Source organism: Chiloscyllium plagiosum, chromosome 9 (genome assembly GCF_004010195.1).
Source record: "Chiloscyllium plagiosum isolate BGI_BamShark_2017 chromosome 9, ASM401019v2, whole genome shotgun sequence".
NCBI lineage: Eukaryota > Metazoa > Chordata > Chondrichthyes > Orectolobiformes > Hemiscylliidae > Chiloscyllium > Chiloscyllium plagiosum.
In genome coordinates, this window is record NC_057718.1 from 75,879,938 (window position 1) to 75,895,781 (window position 15,844).

A 15,844-nucleotide genomic window follows, 5' to 3' on the forward strand; every position below is an offset into this window, starting at 1 on the left:
GCAAAGGCTGCCGGGAAGGGTAAGTTTTCCCACTTAAAAAGGGATTTACCTCGGGGGTCAGGCCTCCATTTTGACAGAGCGGCAAGGAAAGGAGAGAAGGTGGAGTGAAGTGAGGGCTGCCGGGAAGGTAAGGGCTTAATTTATATTTGGGCAGTGGCTAAACCCGAGATACTACACGTGTAGTATCGCCCTTCTGCCCCCCTCCAACCGGAAGAAAAAGACTCTGTCAGGTAAGGCTTTTATTTTTTTCTTTTTCATATATTTAAGTGCATTGTTTGGATTTAGTTAGTTCATATAAAGCTAAGCTTACAACGGCAGGGGACCCCAGACCCGTAGCATGTGCCTCTTGCTTGATATGGGAGTTAGGAACGTGTCTGATGTTCCTGACTCTTTCACTTGCAAGAAGTGTCCCCAGCTGCACCTCTTGTTTGACCGCATGACGGCTCTGGAGCTGTGGATGGACTCAATGTGGAGCATCTGCGATGCTGAGGAGGTCGAGGATAGCACGTTTAGTGAACTGGTCACACCGCAGGTTAGAATTGCTGAGGGAGTCAGTGAATGGGTGACCAAAAGGCAGAAAAAGAGTAGGAAGGCAGTGCCAGTGTCCCCTGCGGTCATATCCCTCCAAAACAGGTATACTGTTTTGGATACTGTTGGGAGAGATGGCTCACCAGAAGAGGGCAGCAGTTGCCAGGATCATGGCACCGTGGCAGGCACTGCTGTTCAGAAGGGCAGGAAAAAGACTCATAGGGCTTTGGTCATAGGAGATTCTATTGTGAGGGGAGTAGATAGGTGGTTCTGTGGCCAAAATAGGGACTCCCGGAAGTTATGTTGCCTCCCAGCTGCTCGGGTCAGGGATGTCACCGATCGGCTGCAGAGCATTCTAAAAGGGGAGGGTGAACAGCCAGTTGTCTTGGTACATATAGGCACCAACGATGCAAGTAGAAAACAAGATGAGGTCCTGAAAGAAGAATTCAGGAAGCTAGGAGAGAAGTTAAAGAGGAGGACCTTAAAGTTAGTGATCTTGGGATTACTACCAGTGCCACGTGCTAGCCAGCGTAGAAATGAAAAAATAGGCAGGATGAACACATGGCGTGAGAAATCATGTTAGGAGGGAGAGGTTCAGATTTGTTGGACATGGGGACCGGTCCTGCGGAAGATGGGAATATTACAAAATGGACGGTGTACATCTGAACCAGACCGGAACCAATGTCCTTGGGGGAGTTTTTGCTACTACTGTTGGGAAGGTTTTAAACTAATGTGACAGGGGACTGGGAACCAGAAGAGAAAACAAGTAGGCAGCGAGGTAGTGACTGTAAGAATCATGAAGATAGCGTTAATAAAAGGGAAGTGTCGGCAGAGAGCAGATGAGTGCAAAGAAACTGGTGGCTTGAAATGCATCTACTTTAATGCAAGGAATATAGTGTGCAAGACAGATGAATTTAGGGCTTGGATTGGTGCTTGGAAGTATGACGTTATTGCAATCACACAGACTTAGTTGAAGGAAGAGCATGATGATTGGCAACAAAATGTTCCAGGAAATCGACACTTCAGACAGGACAGGGAGGGAAGTAAAGAGGGGTGGAGTTGCATTGCTAGTCAAGGACGATATCACAGCTGTGCTAAAGGTGCACACTATGGAGGTCTTGGGTACTGAGGTATTATGGGTGGAGCTAAGAAGGGTGCAGTTACATTGTTGGGGCTGTATTACAGGCCTCCCAACAGTGAGCGTGAGGTAGAAGAACGAATAGGTAAACAAATTATGGAAAGATGTAGAAGCATCTAGGGTAGTGATGATGGGAGTTTTAATTTTCCCAACATTGACTGGGATACACTTAACATCAGAGCTCTGGATGGGGTAGAATTTGTAAAAAAGCATCCAGGAGAGTTTTCTAGAGCAGGATGTCAATAGTCCAATGAGGGAAGGGGCCGTATTGGACCTGGTACTGGGGAACGAGCTGAAAATGTGTTGCTGGAAAAGCACAGGTCAGGCAGCATCCAAGGAGCAGGAGAATCGATGTTTTGGGCACGAGTCCTTCTTCAGGGCTCATGCCTGAAACGTCGATTCTCCTGCTCCTTGGATGTAGCCTGACCTGCTGCGCTTTTCTAGCAACACATTTTCAGCTCTGATCTCCAGCATCTGCAGTCCTCACTTTCTCCTACTGGGGAACGAGCCAGGACTGGTGGTAGAAGCTGCGGTGGGGGATTCCTTTGGGAACAGTGACCACAATTCTGTACGTTTTAGAATACTTGTAGATAGAGGAGTGTGGTCCTAAGGGAAGAGTAGTAAACTGGGCCAAGGCCAATTATATCAAAATTAGGCAGGAGCTTGGAAATGTGGATTGGACACAGCTATTTGAAGGGAAGTCCACATTTGAGATGTGGGAGACTTTCAAAGATCGGTTAAAGGTAGTGCAGGATAGGCATGTCCCGTTGAAGGGAAAGGATAGGAAGGGCAAGATTCATGAACCGTTGAGGTCAGGTGAAATTGTACGACTAGCCAAGAGGAAAAGGGAAGCATATATAAGGTCTAGACAGCTAAGAACAGAACGGCCCTGGAAGAATATAAGAGTAGGACAAGTCTTAAACAAGGAATCAAGCAGGCTAAAATGGGTCATGAAATAGCTTTAGCAAGCAGAATTAAGGAGAATCCCAAAGCATTTTATTCTTATTTAAGCAGCAAGTGGGTAACTAGAGAAAGGATTGGTCCACTAAAGGATAATGAAGGAAGGCTGTGTCGAACCAGAGAGAATGGGTGAGATTCTGAATTATTACTTTGCATCAGTGTTCACGGAGGAGAAGAACATGATGAATGTTGAGATTAGAGATAAAAGTTTGATTAGTCTGGATCACATTGACATAAGTTGGGAAGATGTGTTGGGTAGGCTAGAGGTTATTAAGGTTGACGAATCCCCAGGACCAGATGGGATCTATCCCAGTTGCTGAGGGAGGAGAGAGGGGAAATAGCTGGAGCCCTGACATATCTTTGTGGCATCCTTGAATACAGGTGAGGTGCCAGAGGGTTGCTCATGTTGACCCCCTGCACAAGAAGGGTAGTAGAGATATTCCGGGTAACTACAGACCAGTGAGCCTGACGTTGGTGGTAGGAAAGTTGCTGGAGAAGGTACGGAGGGATAGGATCTATTTATATTTAGAAAAGAATGGGCTTAGTGATAGGCAACATGGTTTTGTGCGGGAGAGATCGTGCCTTAACAACTTAATAGAGTTCTTCGAGGAAGTGACCAAGTTGATAGATGAAGGAAGGGCTGTTGATGTCATATACATGGACTTTAGTAAGGCGTTTGATAAGATTCCCCATTGTAGACTAATGGAGAAAGTGAAGTCACATGGTGTGCAGGGTGTTCTAGCTTGGTGGATAAAGAACTGGTTGAGCAACACGTGACAGAGTAGTAGTTGAAGGGAGCTTCTTGAAATGGAGAAAGGTGACCAGTGGGGACTGTCAAAGAATACAGGAGGATATAGATAGACTGGAGAGTTGGGCGGAAAAGTGGCAGATGGTGTTCAATCCAGACAAATGTGAGGTGATACATTTAGGCAGGACTAATTCTAGAGCAAATTATATAATGAACGGAAGAGCCTTGGGAAAAGTTGATGGGCAGAGAGATCTGGGAGTGCAGGTCCACTGTACCCTGAAGGTTGCTGCACAGGTGGATAGAGTGGTCAAGAAAGCATATAGTATGCTTGCCTTCATCGGACGGGGTATTGAGTATAAGAGCTGGCAAGTCATGTTAACATTGTACAAGACATTGGTTCGGCCGCATTTAGAATACTGTGTACAGTTCTGGTCTCCACATTACCAAAAGGATGTGGACGCTTTGAAGAGGGTGCAGACAAGGTTTACGAGGACGTTGCCTGGTATGGAAGGTGCTAGCTATGAAGAGAGGTTGAGTAGGTAAGGTTTATTTTCATTAAAAAAAAAGGAGATGGAGGGGGGACCTGATTGAGGTTTATAAAATCATGAAGGGTATAGACAGGGTGGATAGAGACAAGCTTTTTCCCAGGGTGAAGGATTCAAGAACAAGAGGTCACGCTTTCAAGTTGAGAGGTAGAAAGTTTAAGGGGGATACACATGACAAGTACTTCACACAGAGGGTGGTGGGTGTCTGGAACGCGTTGCCAGCAGAAGTGGTTGAGGCAGGCACGGTAGATTCATTTAAGATGCTTCTGGATAAATGCATGAGTAGGTGGGGAGCAGAGGGATACAGATGCTTAGGAATTGACCAACAGGTTTAGACAAGTAAATTTGGATCAGCTCAGGCTTGGAGGGCCGAAGGGCCTGTTCCTGGGCTGTAAATTTTCTTTGTTCTAGATTATACATAATCATATTCAGCTGGAACATTGCTGACAATATCCATGGATAAATATAGAACTAGTACTTGCTTTCATTGAATCCCCAGATCAACTCCATAAAGTCTTTCTGGCGACCTGATTACAAACAAAAATGTCTGATAATTACCATTTTTCACATTTAAAATGAAATTCAAACCTGCATTGAACGCTTTATTTCCTCTTCTTTCTTCCTCTCCTCCTCCTCTAGTTTTCTCTTCAACTCCATTTCAGCTTTCCTAGTGAAAGCAGAACAGGAAGGTGACTAAGTCAAACGTTTTAAACACAATAATGTTGTGCTATTGAGAGAACAACAGGAGTAGCATCATAATAAATAAAAATGACATGAAATTCTGCTGGGAATACGTATTGTTGATGAGCTTCACACAAGAGTCTACTTTTAGGTATCTCGCAACAAAATCAGTTGCAGAATTTTTGTTTGTTGTTTCACTTTTTAAGAAATGTCCTCCATATATCGACTAAATTTAAAAAAAAACACTGAATAGATCAGTATTTGTGGAACCAATGGTCACACACCCTTCTAATAGTACAAATCAAGTCAGTGTTTGATTTTCCTTTAACCTTACCAATAATACAAAATATATCCTATAATTATTGGCATATCCAGTGCTAACTTAACATGAATTCTTCTTTGAATGGACCTCAGGTATCTGATTGAAAGATTAAATCTGCACTGAATGCCTCATGTCCATAAGTCTCTGATTTTGACAGTATTCAGTTTACTGATGGCTTAGATTACCATTGTTGAACATGTCAACAATGTCCCATGTTACCACTGATCAGAAACTCAACTGGACTAACAATATAAATAATGGCACAGATCTTTGTAAAAGGAAATTCGTGTTGCAGCAGCACTAACTGTAGTTGGACAGAATAGAGAACTTCCAATGCAATTACCTCCCTGGGAGTAGCACTAGTAGGTACATCCACATACTGAATCAGAAAAACTTTGTACACACTTAACAAATTTCTCTCCATCTCAACCTTTAACACTATGGCAGTCCCAGTCGATGTTTGGAAAGTTAAAATCCCCTCCCATAAACACCCTATTATTCTTACAGATAACGGAGATCTCCTTACAAGTTTGTTTCTCAATTTTCCTCTGATTATTAGGGGGTCTATAATACAATCCCAATAAGGTGATCATCCCTTTCTTATTTCTCAGTTCCACCCAAATAACTTCCCTGGTTGTATTTCCAGGAATATCCTCCCTCAGCACAGCTGTAGTGCTATCCCTGATCAAAAATGCCACTCCCCCTCTTCTCTTGACTCCCTTTCTATCCTTCCTGTAGCATTTGTATCCGGAACATTAAGCTACCAGTCCTATCCATCCCTGAGCCATGTTTCTGTAATTGCTATGATATCCTAGTCCCATGTTCCTAACCATGCCCTGAGTTCATCTGCTTTCCCTGTTAGGCCCCTTGCACTGAGATAAATGCAGTTTAATTTATTAGTCCGACCTTGTCCCTGCCTGCCCTGACTATTTGACTTACCTTTGTTCTCAACTGTACCAGTCTCAGATTGATTTCTTTCCTCACTATCTCCCTGGATCCCACCCCCCCACTTTACTAGTTTAAATCCTCCTGAGCAGCTCTGTCAAATCTCCCTGCCAGTCAATTAGTCCCTTTCCCATTTAGGTGCGATCCGTCCTTCTTGTACAGGTCACTCCTACCCCAAAAGAGATTCCAATGATCCAAAAATGCCAATCCCTCTCCCATACACCAGCTCCTCAGCCATGCATTCATCTGCTCTTTCCTCCTATTCCTGCCCTCATTAGCTCGTAGCACTGGAAGTAATCCAGATAAAACTACTCTCGAGGACCTCCTTTTTAAATTCCTGCCTAACTCTGATCTCCCTTCAGAATCTCAACCTCTTCCCTTCCTATATTGTTGGTTCAAATGTGGACAATGACCTCCTGATGGCCCCGCACCCCTTGAGAACATTCTGCACCCTCTCCGAGACATCCTTGATCCTGGCACCAGGGAAGCAACACCATTCTGATTTTTCGCTGCTGGCCACAGAAACCTCTGTCTGTACCTCAAACTAGAGAGTCCCCTAACCCAATGTACCTCTCATTACATTACAGCCAGTCTCAATATCAGGAACTTGGCTGTTCCGATCGCTTAGAACCCAATGTACCTCTCATTACATTACAGCCAGTCTCAATATCAGGAACTTGGCTGTTCATGCTACGTTCCAGAGAATCCATCACCCCTCCAGACTTTTCCAAAATACCATACTTGTTTGAAGTGGGGATAGCCACAGAACTAGCTGCCTACCTCTCTTACCTTTCTTGGAGTTAATCCACTATGTGATTGTATCTGAGACATCCCCCCCACCCCCACCCCACCCTTCCTATAACTGCCATCCATCTATTCTCCTTGCTCTTATAAATTTCTCATTGTCTCTCCAACTGCTCCATTCGATCAGATAGGATTCATAACGACATTTATTGCAGATATAATCCTCAGTAACCTGTAAACTCTCTCTATACTCCATATCTGACAACAAGAGCATATCACTCTACTAAAGACTTCTTTGCTTCTTTGAATCTATAGACCTGGAAAATAGCACTGTCTTATTCCTCTACAAAACACTACTCCAGGTTAAATTAAGACTTATGGCTTATATTTTAAGTTTAATCAAGAGACATAGCTCAATAAACATATAATCAAGGAAGAACCCACTCGACTCATTACTGCAGACTTACTGTAAGGCCACACAAAATCTACTTATCTGTTTCTGTGCTATGACCTCTCCTAAATACCTTCTCTCAAAAGCTGTGCAAGTGGCTTTAAGTCCTTGAAATCCTGGAATATGTCTCAAACTGTCATAAAAGGGGTATGGTTTCAGAAGTGATCAACTTCACTGCTAGCTACATGGGCTCCTTGGCTAAGCGAGACTGCTTCAGCTGAGAAAGCTTCTGGTCTGTAAGTGTTTATGGGAGCTCCCCCAATGGTGAGTATTTTTGGACAGTTGTGACCAGTTGGAGTCAGAAATAAGGTCCTGATCCTGGCTGGAAGATCTGGACCAATATATTTACAACGGGTGGTCATAGCCTGGGAAATCCATAGCGAGTAACTCACCTCCAGTCCGTTCACCATCTACAAGGCATAAGTCAGTATGATGGAATATTCTACATTTGCCTAGATGAGTACAACTTCCCCAATACATGAACGTTTCAACTCCAACACCAGCCAGGACAATGTCACTAGATAGTAATCCAGAACTCCAGGTTATGGTCTAAGGACATGGATTCAAAACCAAGGCAAATGGTGAAATTTGAAATGAGTAAGAATCTTGAATAAAAAGCTGGCCTTGCAAAAACAATATAACCACAGTCAATCATCATAAAAACTAATCTCATTCACTAAGGTTTAGGGAACAAAATATGTCATTCTTATATGATCATCCGATGTGTGACTCCTGATAGACAACATGTTTGACATTTAACTGCCTTCTGGGCAATTAAGAATGGCAATAAGTGCTGGGCCAGCTAGCTACACCCAAATGAACAATTTTTTTAAAAAAAACTCTTGAAGAACAAGAGTGGAATAATAGGTACAACGCCACCAGCAGGTTCTCAGGCAAACACCACGTAAAGTTGAATTACATAACGTAGAACAGTATGGCACAGCATAGGCTCTTAGGCCCTCGAAGTTATGCCGACCTTTTATCCTACACTAAAATCAAACTAACCTACGTGCACTATATTTTACTATCATCCATTTACTATCCAAGAGTCGCTTAGATGTCCCTAATACATCTGACTATACAGAGACTGGTAGATGTGTGGATTGCACTGTTAGCAGTGGTGGTAAAGGATCTACCTCCGACATCATCACTAAACCTTCCTCTAATCACCTTGAAATTAAGCCCCCTCATCATAGCCATTTCCGCCGTGGGAAAAAAGTCTCTAGCTATTCACTCTAATTATGCCTCTCATTAGCTTGTACACCACCATCAAGTAATCTGTCATCCTCCTTTGCTCCAATGAGAAAAGCCCAAGCTCACCTAAGCTTTCTTTATAAGACATACCCTCCAATCCAGGCAGCATCCTGGTAAATCTCCTCTGCACTCTCTCTAAAGTTTCCACATCCTTCCTATAATGAGGCGACCAGAACTGAAAACAACATTGCAAGTGTGGTCTAACCAGGGCTTTATAGAGCTGCAGCATAACCTCGCGGCACTTAAACTCAATGCCCCATTAGTGAAACTCAACACACCATATGCCTTCATACTCATGGATTCCAGGGTGAAGTAGCTAGATGGATAGAGAACTGGCTGGGCAGCAGACGAGAGAGTAGTTGTGGAAGGGAGTTTCTCAAAATGGACACGTGTGACCAGTAGTGTTTCCACAGGGATCCGTTTTGGGACACTATTGTTTGCGATATACGTAAGTGATCTGGAGGAAGATATAGGTGGCCGAATTAGCAAGTTTGTAGATGACACTAAAATTGGTGGAGTAGCAGATAGTGAAGGGGACTGTTGGAGAATGCAGCAGAATATAGATAGGTTGGAGAGTTGGGCAGAAAAATGGCAGATAGAGTTCAATACCGGTAAATGCGAGATGATGGAGTTTTGAAGATGCAATTCAAGAGTGAGCTACATGGCAAACATAAAAGTCCTGGGGAAAATTGATGTAGAAAGATCTGGGTATTCAGGTCCATTGTACCCTGAAGGTGGCAATGCAGATTGATACAGTGTTCAAGGCGGCATATGCAAGCTTTCCCTTGCCAGATGGGGTATTGACTACATGAGTTGGCAGGTCATGTTACAGTTGTATAGCACTTGGGTTTTGCCACATTTGGAATACTGTGTACAGTTCTGATCACCACATTATCAAAAGTATCTGAATGTTTTGGAGAGGGTGCAGAGGAGGTTCATCACAATGCTTCCCTGTATGGAGGGCACTAGCAATGAACAGAGATTGAGTAGATTAGGATTATTTTCATTAGAAAGATGGAGGTTTAGGGGGGATCTGATTGAGGTCTACAAAATCATGACTGGTATAGACAGGTTGGATAGCAAGCAGCTCCCCCCCCGCCCCCCACTCCCTACAGAGTGGGAGACTTAATTACTAGGGGTCATGAGTTCAAAGTGAGGGGAAAAGTTTAAGGAGATATGCATGGTAAGTTCTTTATGCAGAGGGTGATGGATGCTTGGAACACGTTGCCTGGGGAGATGGTAGAGGTGGGCACAATTGAGTCATTTAAGAGGCATCTAGACAGATACATGAATGGGCAGGGAGCAGAGGGATACAGGTCCTTAGAAAATAGGTAACAAGTTTAGATAGTGGATCTGGATTGGCACAGGCTTAGAGGGCCAAAGGGCCTGTTCCTATGCTGTAATTTTCTTTGTTCTTTAACAACACTAACAACTTGGGTGGCAACTTTGAGGATCTATGGACATGGATCCCAAGATTCCTCGGTTTACCTTCACTGTCAAGAATCCTGCCTTTAACCCTGTATTCTGCATTCAAATTTGACCTTCCAAAATGAATCAGTTTACACTTTTCTAGGTTGAACTCCATCTACCACTTATCAGCCCAGCTCTGCATCCTGTTAATGTCCCAGTGCAATCTACAACAGCCCTCCACACTCTGCACAACTCAGCAAACTTGCTAACCCACCATTCCACTTCCTCATCCAAGTCAGTTATAAAAATCACAGAAGCAGAGGTCCCATAACAGACCCCTGCAGAACACTACTGGTTACCGAGCTACAGACTGAATACTTTCCACCTACTACTACCTTATGTCCTCTACGGCCAGCCAATTCTATATCCAAACAGCCAAATTTCCCTGTATCCCATGCATCTTTACTTTCTGAATGGGCCTACCATGGAGAATCTTATCAAATGCCTTGCTAAAATCTATACATACATCCACTGCTCTACCTTCAACAATGTGTTTTCTCACATCCTCAAAGAATTCAATAAGGTTTGTGAGACATGGTCTGCCCCTCTCAAAGCCATGCTGCCCATCTCTAATCAAACTACGCTTTCCCATAAATCCTGTGTCTCAGAATCCTCTCCAATAACTAGCTCACCACAGGTGTGATATCGACTGATCTCTAATTCCCAGGATTATCCCTATTCCCTTTCTTGAAAAAGGGAACAACATTTTCATTTACAAATCATCTGTGACAATCACTCCAGTGGACAGTGATGACACAAAGGTTGTTGCCAAAGGCACAGCAATCTCTTCCTTCACTTCCCATGGTAACCTTGGATACACCCCATCTGGCCCAGGGGATTTATGTTCTTTCAGAACTCTATCAACACTCACATTGACTTGGACCCGATTTACCACCCCCTGAGAAAAAGAACAGGAAATGACATCACCACAGGAAATGACATCACCAACCCAAAGAAATCCAAACAAAAAAATAGAAAGCAGACATCAGCCGCAATGCTTCGTCTGGAGGTCACTGAAGATGTTACCTAGCATGGTGACAAAATCTCTGAAAATGAACCTCTAGCTCCATGAGTAAACCGACATCCAGAACCTCAACCTGATCTACAAATCTTCTCAAAACTCGAAAGAATCTGTTCCCAATTTATGCTCGACTGTTCCTGTCTAATAGCATTGTAATTCCCCTTCCTCCAATTAAGTACTTTCCCATACTGTCTGCTCCTATCCCTCTCCATGACTATAGTAAAGGTCAGGGAGTTGTGATCACTATCACGGAAATGCTCTCCCACCGAGAGATCGGACATCTGATTTGGTTCGTTGCCAAGCACCAAAACCTCTCTAGTCAGCCTATCTACACAAGAGTCAGGAATCCTTCCTGGACACACCTGACAAAATCTTCTCAATTCAAACTATTTGCACTAAGAATGTTCCAATCAATATTAGAGAAATTAAAGTCCGCTATGAGAACCACCCAGTTACATCTGCACCTTTCCAAAATCTGCCTCCCAATCTGCTCCTTTGTGTCTCTGTTTCTAGTGGGGAGTTTATAGAAAACTCAATAAGGTGACTGCTCTTTTCCTGTTTCTGACTTCCACCTATACTGACTCTGGATAAACCCTCATTAATGACTTCCCTTTCTGCAGCTGCGATACTATCCCTGACTAGCACTGCTACTTCCCCACTTCTTTTACCTCCTTCCCTATTCCTTTTGAACCATCTAAACACTGGAACATCCAACAACCATTCCTGCCAGTGATATCAAAGTCTCCATAATGGCCACAACATTGTATCTCCAAGTACTAATCTATGCTTTAAGTTCATAACTCTCATTCCTGACTCTTCTTGCATTAAAATAGACACACTTCAACCTATCACACTTACTGCAACTTTGCGCTATCCACTATCTATCCTTCCTCACAGACACTATGTACGCAGTATCTGCCTGTTCACCAGCTACCCCATCTTCTGATCCATAGCTCTGGTTCCCATTCCCCTGCCAAACCAGTTTAAACCCTCCCCAAGAGATGTAGCAAGCCTCCCACACAGGATATTGGTACCCCTCCAGTTCAGGTACAACCCGTCCTCCTTGTACTGATCCCATCTTCCCCAGGTATCCCAATGACTTACATATCTGAAGCCCTCCCTTCTACACCAGCTCTGTAGCCACGTGTTCATCTGCACTGGCCCTCTGTTCCTAGCCTCGCTAGCTCGTGGCCAGTAGCAATCCGGAGATTACTACTTTGCTCATCCTGCCTTTTAGCTTCCAACCTAACTCTCTATATTCACTTTTCACGTCCTCATCCCTTTCCCTGGCTATGTCATGCATCACGACTTCTGGTTGCTCACCCTCCCCCTTAAGAATCCTGCAGACTTAATCCGAGACATCCCTGACCCTGGGACCCAGGAGGTAACATACCATCCGGGAGACTCATTTGGGACCACAGAACCTCCTGCTTGCTCCTCTAACCATTGAATCTCCTAACACTATTGCTCTCCCATTCTCCATCCTTCCCTTCGAAGCCCCAGAGCCAGGCTCAGTGGCAGAGACCTGGCTGCTGTGACTCTCCCCTGGTAGGTTGTCTCCAACAGTATCCAAAGTGGTAAAATTATTATTGATGGGAACGGCCACAGGGGATCTCTGCACTGCCTGCCTATTCTCTTTCCCTCTCCAGACAGACAGACAGACAGTCACCTTTATCCTCTAACTTAGATGTGACTACTTCCCTATCACCCCCTCAGCCTCCCAAATGATCTGAATTTCATCCAGCTCCAGTTCCCTAACGCGCTCTGTGACGAGTTGGAGTTAGATTAGATTAGATTACTTTACAGTGTGGAAACAGGCCCTTCGGCCCAACAAGTCCACACCGACCCGCCGAAGCGCAACCCACCCATACCCCTTCATTTACCCCTTACCTAACACTACGGACAATTTAGTATGGCCAATTCACCACACCTGCACATCTTTGGACTGTGGGAGGAAACCGGAGCACCCGGAGGAAACCCACGCAGACACGGGGAGAATGTGCAAACTCCACACAGTCAGTCGCCTGAGGCGGGAATTGAACCCGGGTCTCTGGCGCTGTGAGGCAGCAGTGCTAACCACTGTGCCACCGTGCCGCCCATTGAATATAGGAGGTTCTGTGGTCCCAAATGAGTCTCCCGGATGGTATGTTACCTCCTGGGTGCCAGGGTCAGGGATGTCTCGGATTAAGTCTGCAGGATTCTTAAGGGGGAGGGTGAGCAACCAGAAGTCGTGATGCATGACATAGCCAGGGAAAGGGATGAGGACCTGAAAAGTGAATATAGAGAGTTAGGTGCACTTCTCGCAGGTGAAGTCAGCAGGGACACTAGTGGTGACCCTTACCTCCCATATCCTGCAAGAGGAGCATGCAACTGCCCTAGCTTCCATCCCCTCTGCTCTAAATTACCAAAAAAAAAGACACTCATTGTTCTTTCACAGTTTCTGGACTAAAATCCTAGAACTTCTTTTCAAACAGCACTGTGAAAAACAGCAACTCAATACCAAAGGCAAACAGGGTTGGGCAAAAAATTCTTACATTGCCAAGAATACATAAAAATATTAAGAAAGAGAGGTAGAACCCAAATTTATTACAGCGTAGTGACTCAACAAGCTACAAATACAAAATAAAACTGCAGATATTGAAAATCAGAAACAAAAACAGAAATTGCTGGGAAAACTCAGCAGGTCGAGCAGATTCAATGGAGAGAAAGCAGATTAACATTTTGAGTCCAGAGACCCTTCTTCAGAACAGAAGGGTCACTGGACTCTAAGGCAACAAGTACTTCCTAGAGCAGGTTAAATGCAGAACAGACGTCTGCAGCTCCTGCTCAAAACAGGAGTTTCATTGAGAGCTGGGAGGATTCTCTTGGCCCCACATTCCACATAAGCACCTCCCCTTATTATCCTAATAAGACTGATTATTTTTCCTCAGAATTTCCTCAGTTTTGTTTTGTACAGTGACATCGGCACAGTTTAAAACAGCTGCATGTGTGTGCTAGTACAACACACATGCTTGCAGTCAGACTTACAAGCGACGTTCTTCCTCCTCTTGCTTGCGTCGACGCTCCTCCTCCTCACGCCGTTTCTGTTCTCGCTCCATTTCCTCCTGGATGACTTGCAGTCGCTCAGCTTCCTCCTCCTCTTGTTTCTTCTTCTGCAGTGTGCTGAGAAGTTGTTCTGATCGTTTGACTAGGTTAACATAGTCCTGATCAATTTGATCTCTGGTCATTGCAACGTTCTGTGGAAAGTAAAGAGAACGAGAGACAGACTGAAGTCATTGCATTTACTCACGTAATGTTCAGATCAGATACCCAAGCACAGATACCATTAATTCAGAGTTGGGTGGCTACAAGTCTAGAATATCCATCTTCTTAAGACCCTGATACCCTTTTCTTGTTATTCTTTAACAAATCACTTCTATGAAAATGGTCAAAGTTCTGTAGACATTGAAGCGACTGAGGAAAGCAAAAAGGAGCAAGAAAAACCTGAAATTTTCCATGAAATACAAAGGCAGACAAATACCAGGCTGTGGTGTGGTCTGCACCCCCCCAACACACATTTGTTTTGATATTACTCGGTGGCAAAGGAAGGAAGTTTGATGTATTCCCATAATCCAAAAGCATTCCAGCAGTCACTGAGACCAGGATCACTTGGGCAACGTGCAGACATACTAACAGCACTGGAACAGCTGAGGTCAGTGGAAAAAAAATTAAGGGTAAGAAACACACACTTGTCTACAGAGTTTAACATTATAGAATGGAGGAAGACAAGGCCTATTACAGACAAACATTGGTTGATTCAGTCCAATTTAACAATCAGATTTCTAAAGAAAATTCTCTGAGCCATTGGGTCAGCTCAAATATACTTGTTTATATAAAGGAGGGGAGTGCAGAGTTGAAGGGTAGGTGAGGAGGAACTAACTGAACAATACTGCCCTTATAATATTCACTCTCAATACATCTGTTTCGATTTGGTTACATCCTTAGCATGCATACAAGCTTTACCAGGATTACTGCACAGTAGATCCTCAATCCATATGACAAAAATGCATATACTCTGACAGGCCATCCTCTCCTTTCAGTACTGAGAGTACTAAAACAACATATAGACCATTTAGAAGTTCTTTTCAAGCAGATTTATTCCATCACTTACCTTAATTTTAATCACAAGAGCATTAATTGATGAATCCAGATCCTGGACTTGTTTACTCATCTCAGCCTTGCCCTCCCTCAGGGCCTTCACCACCTCAGTCATTCTATTCACTCGCTGCTTGAGTGATTTCACCTTCACCAGGCCATCAATGCTGTAGGCAAGAAAACTCAATTATAAATCAACAAAAATATTCCCAATGCTAGCTTGAACAGCACATTCATGAGCTCCAAAACAAGTGGAATTAAAAGAGAACTTGAACAGGAGGTAGACTTGAATAGAATTCTGGAGACTAAGATGTAATGAAACAGGGCCCAAAAGCAACAGCAATGTGCTGAGTCATTTATACAGCTAATTTCTCACCAAGGCAAAACACGTATTATGTAAGATGTAATGATAATGATTGTAACATGACCATAAAGCACATTGGAATAACAACACACTGAAGAACAAACTTCTTCTAACTGTTGCCTTGTTAATTGAAGACCTGGGTTGCAACTAAAAGGCAGTGACATACTATTATTCATGAGCTTTAAAGGAAGTTATGTTTACCTTTATAACTACAATGTTTTGCTTTTCTTTTTAATACTTTCCTTTGGGCATGTCACTAAGAGGAACTGCTGATAGATTTACAAACAATTCCATCACAGTCAGCAGCTATGAGGAGACCAGGGCAATTGACCCAAATTACTCCTAAAACTACTTAGAAAATGAACTAACACCAGCAGCACTTACCGCGGTTTATATTTTCTCTTGCATAACCACATGCGGACAGTTTTCTGCATCTTAATGCAAGAAACAGCTCGGTACTTCATCTTGTTCTTCACTGCAGAAATAAATTACGTAAACAGCTATCAACATACTCTGCATACATAGACCATTTGCAGACC

The 15,844-nt window shown here is 43.7% G+C and overlaps 1 protein-coding gene across 4 annotated transcripts in view; it reads right to left on the minus strand.

The window, feature by feature from the left end:
• The window catches only part of LOC122552951 (unconventional myosin-VI), a 252,618-nt gene that overhangs the window by 27,810 nt on the left and 208,964 nt on the right, over positions 1-15,844 (minus strand). For all 4 annotated transcript variants that reach the window (XM_043696242.1, XM_043696239.1, XM_043696241.1 and 1 more), the window contains exons 24-27: positions 15,690-15,780; positions 14,958-15,108; positions 13,835-14,043; positions 4,508-4,586 (exon numbers count right to left, since the gene is read on the minus strand). In XM_043696242.1, coding sequence (XP_043552177.1) covers positions 4,508-4,586; positions 13,835-14,043; positions 14,958-15,108; positions 15,690-15,780 — 530 coding nt within the window. The remainder of the gene's footprint in view (positions 1-4,507; positions 4,587-13,834; positions 14,044-14,957; positions 15,109-15,689; positions 15,781-15,844) is intronic.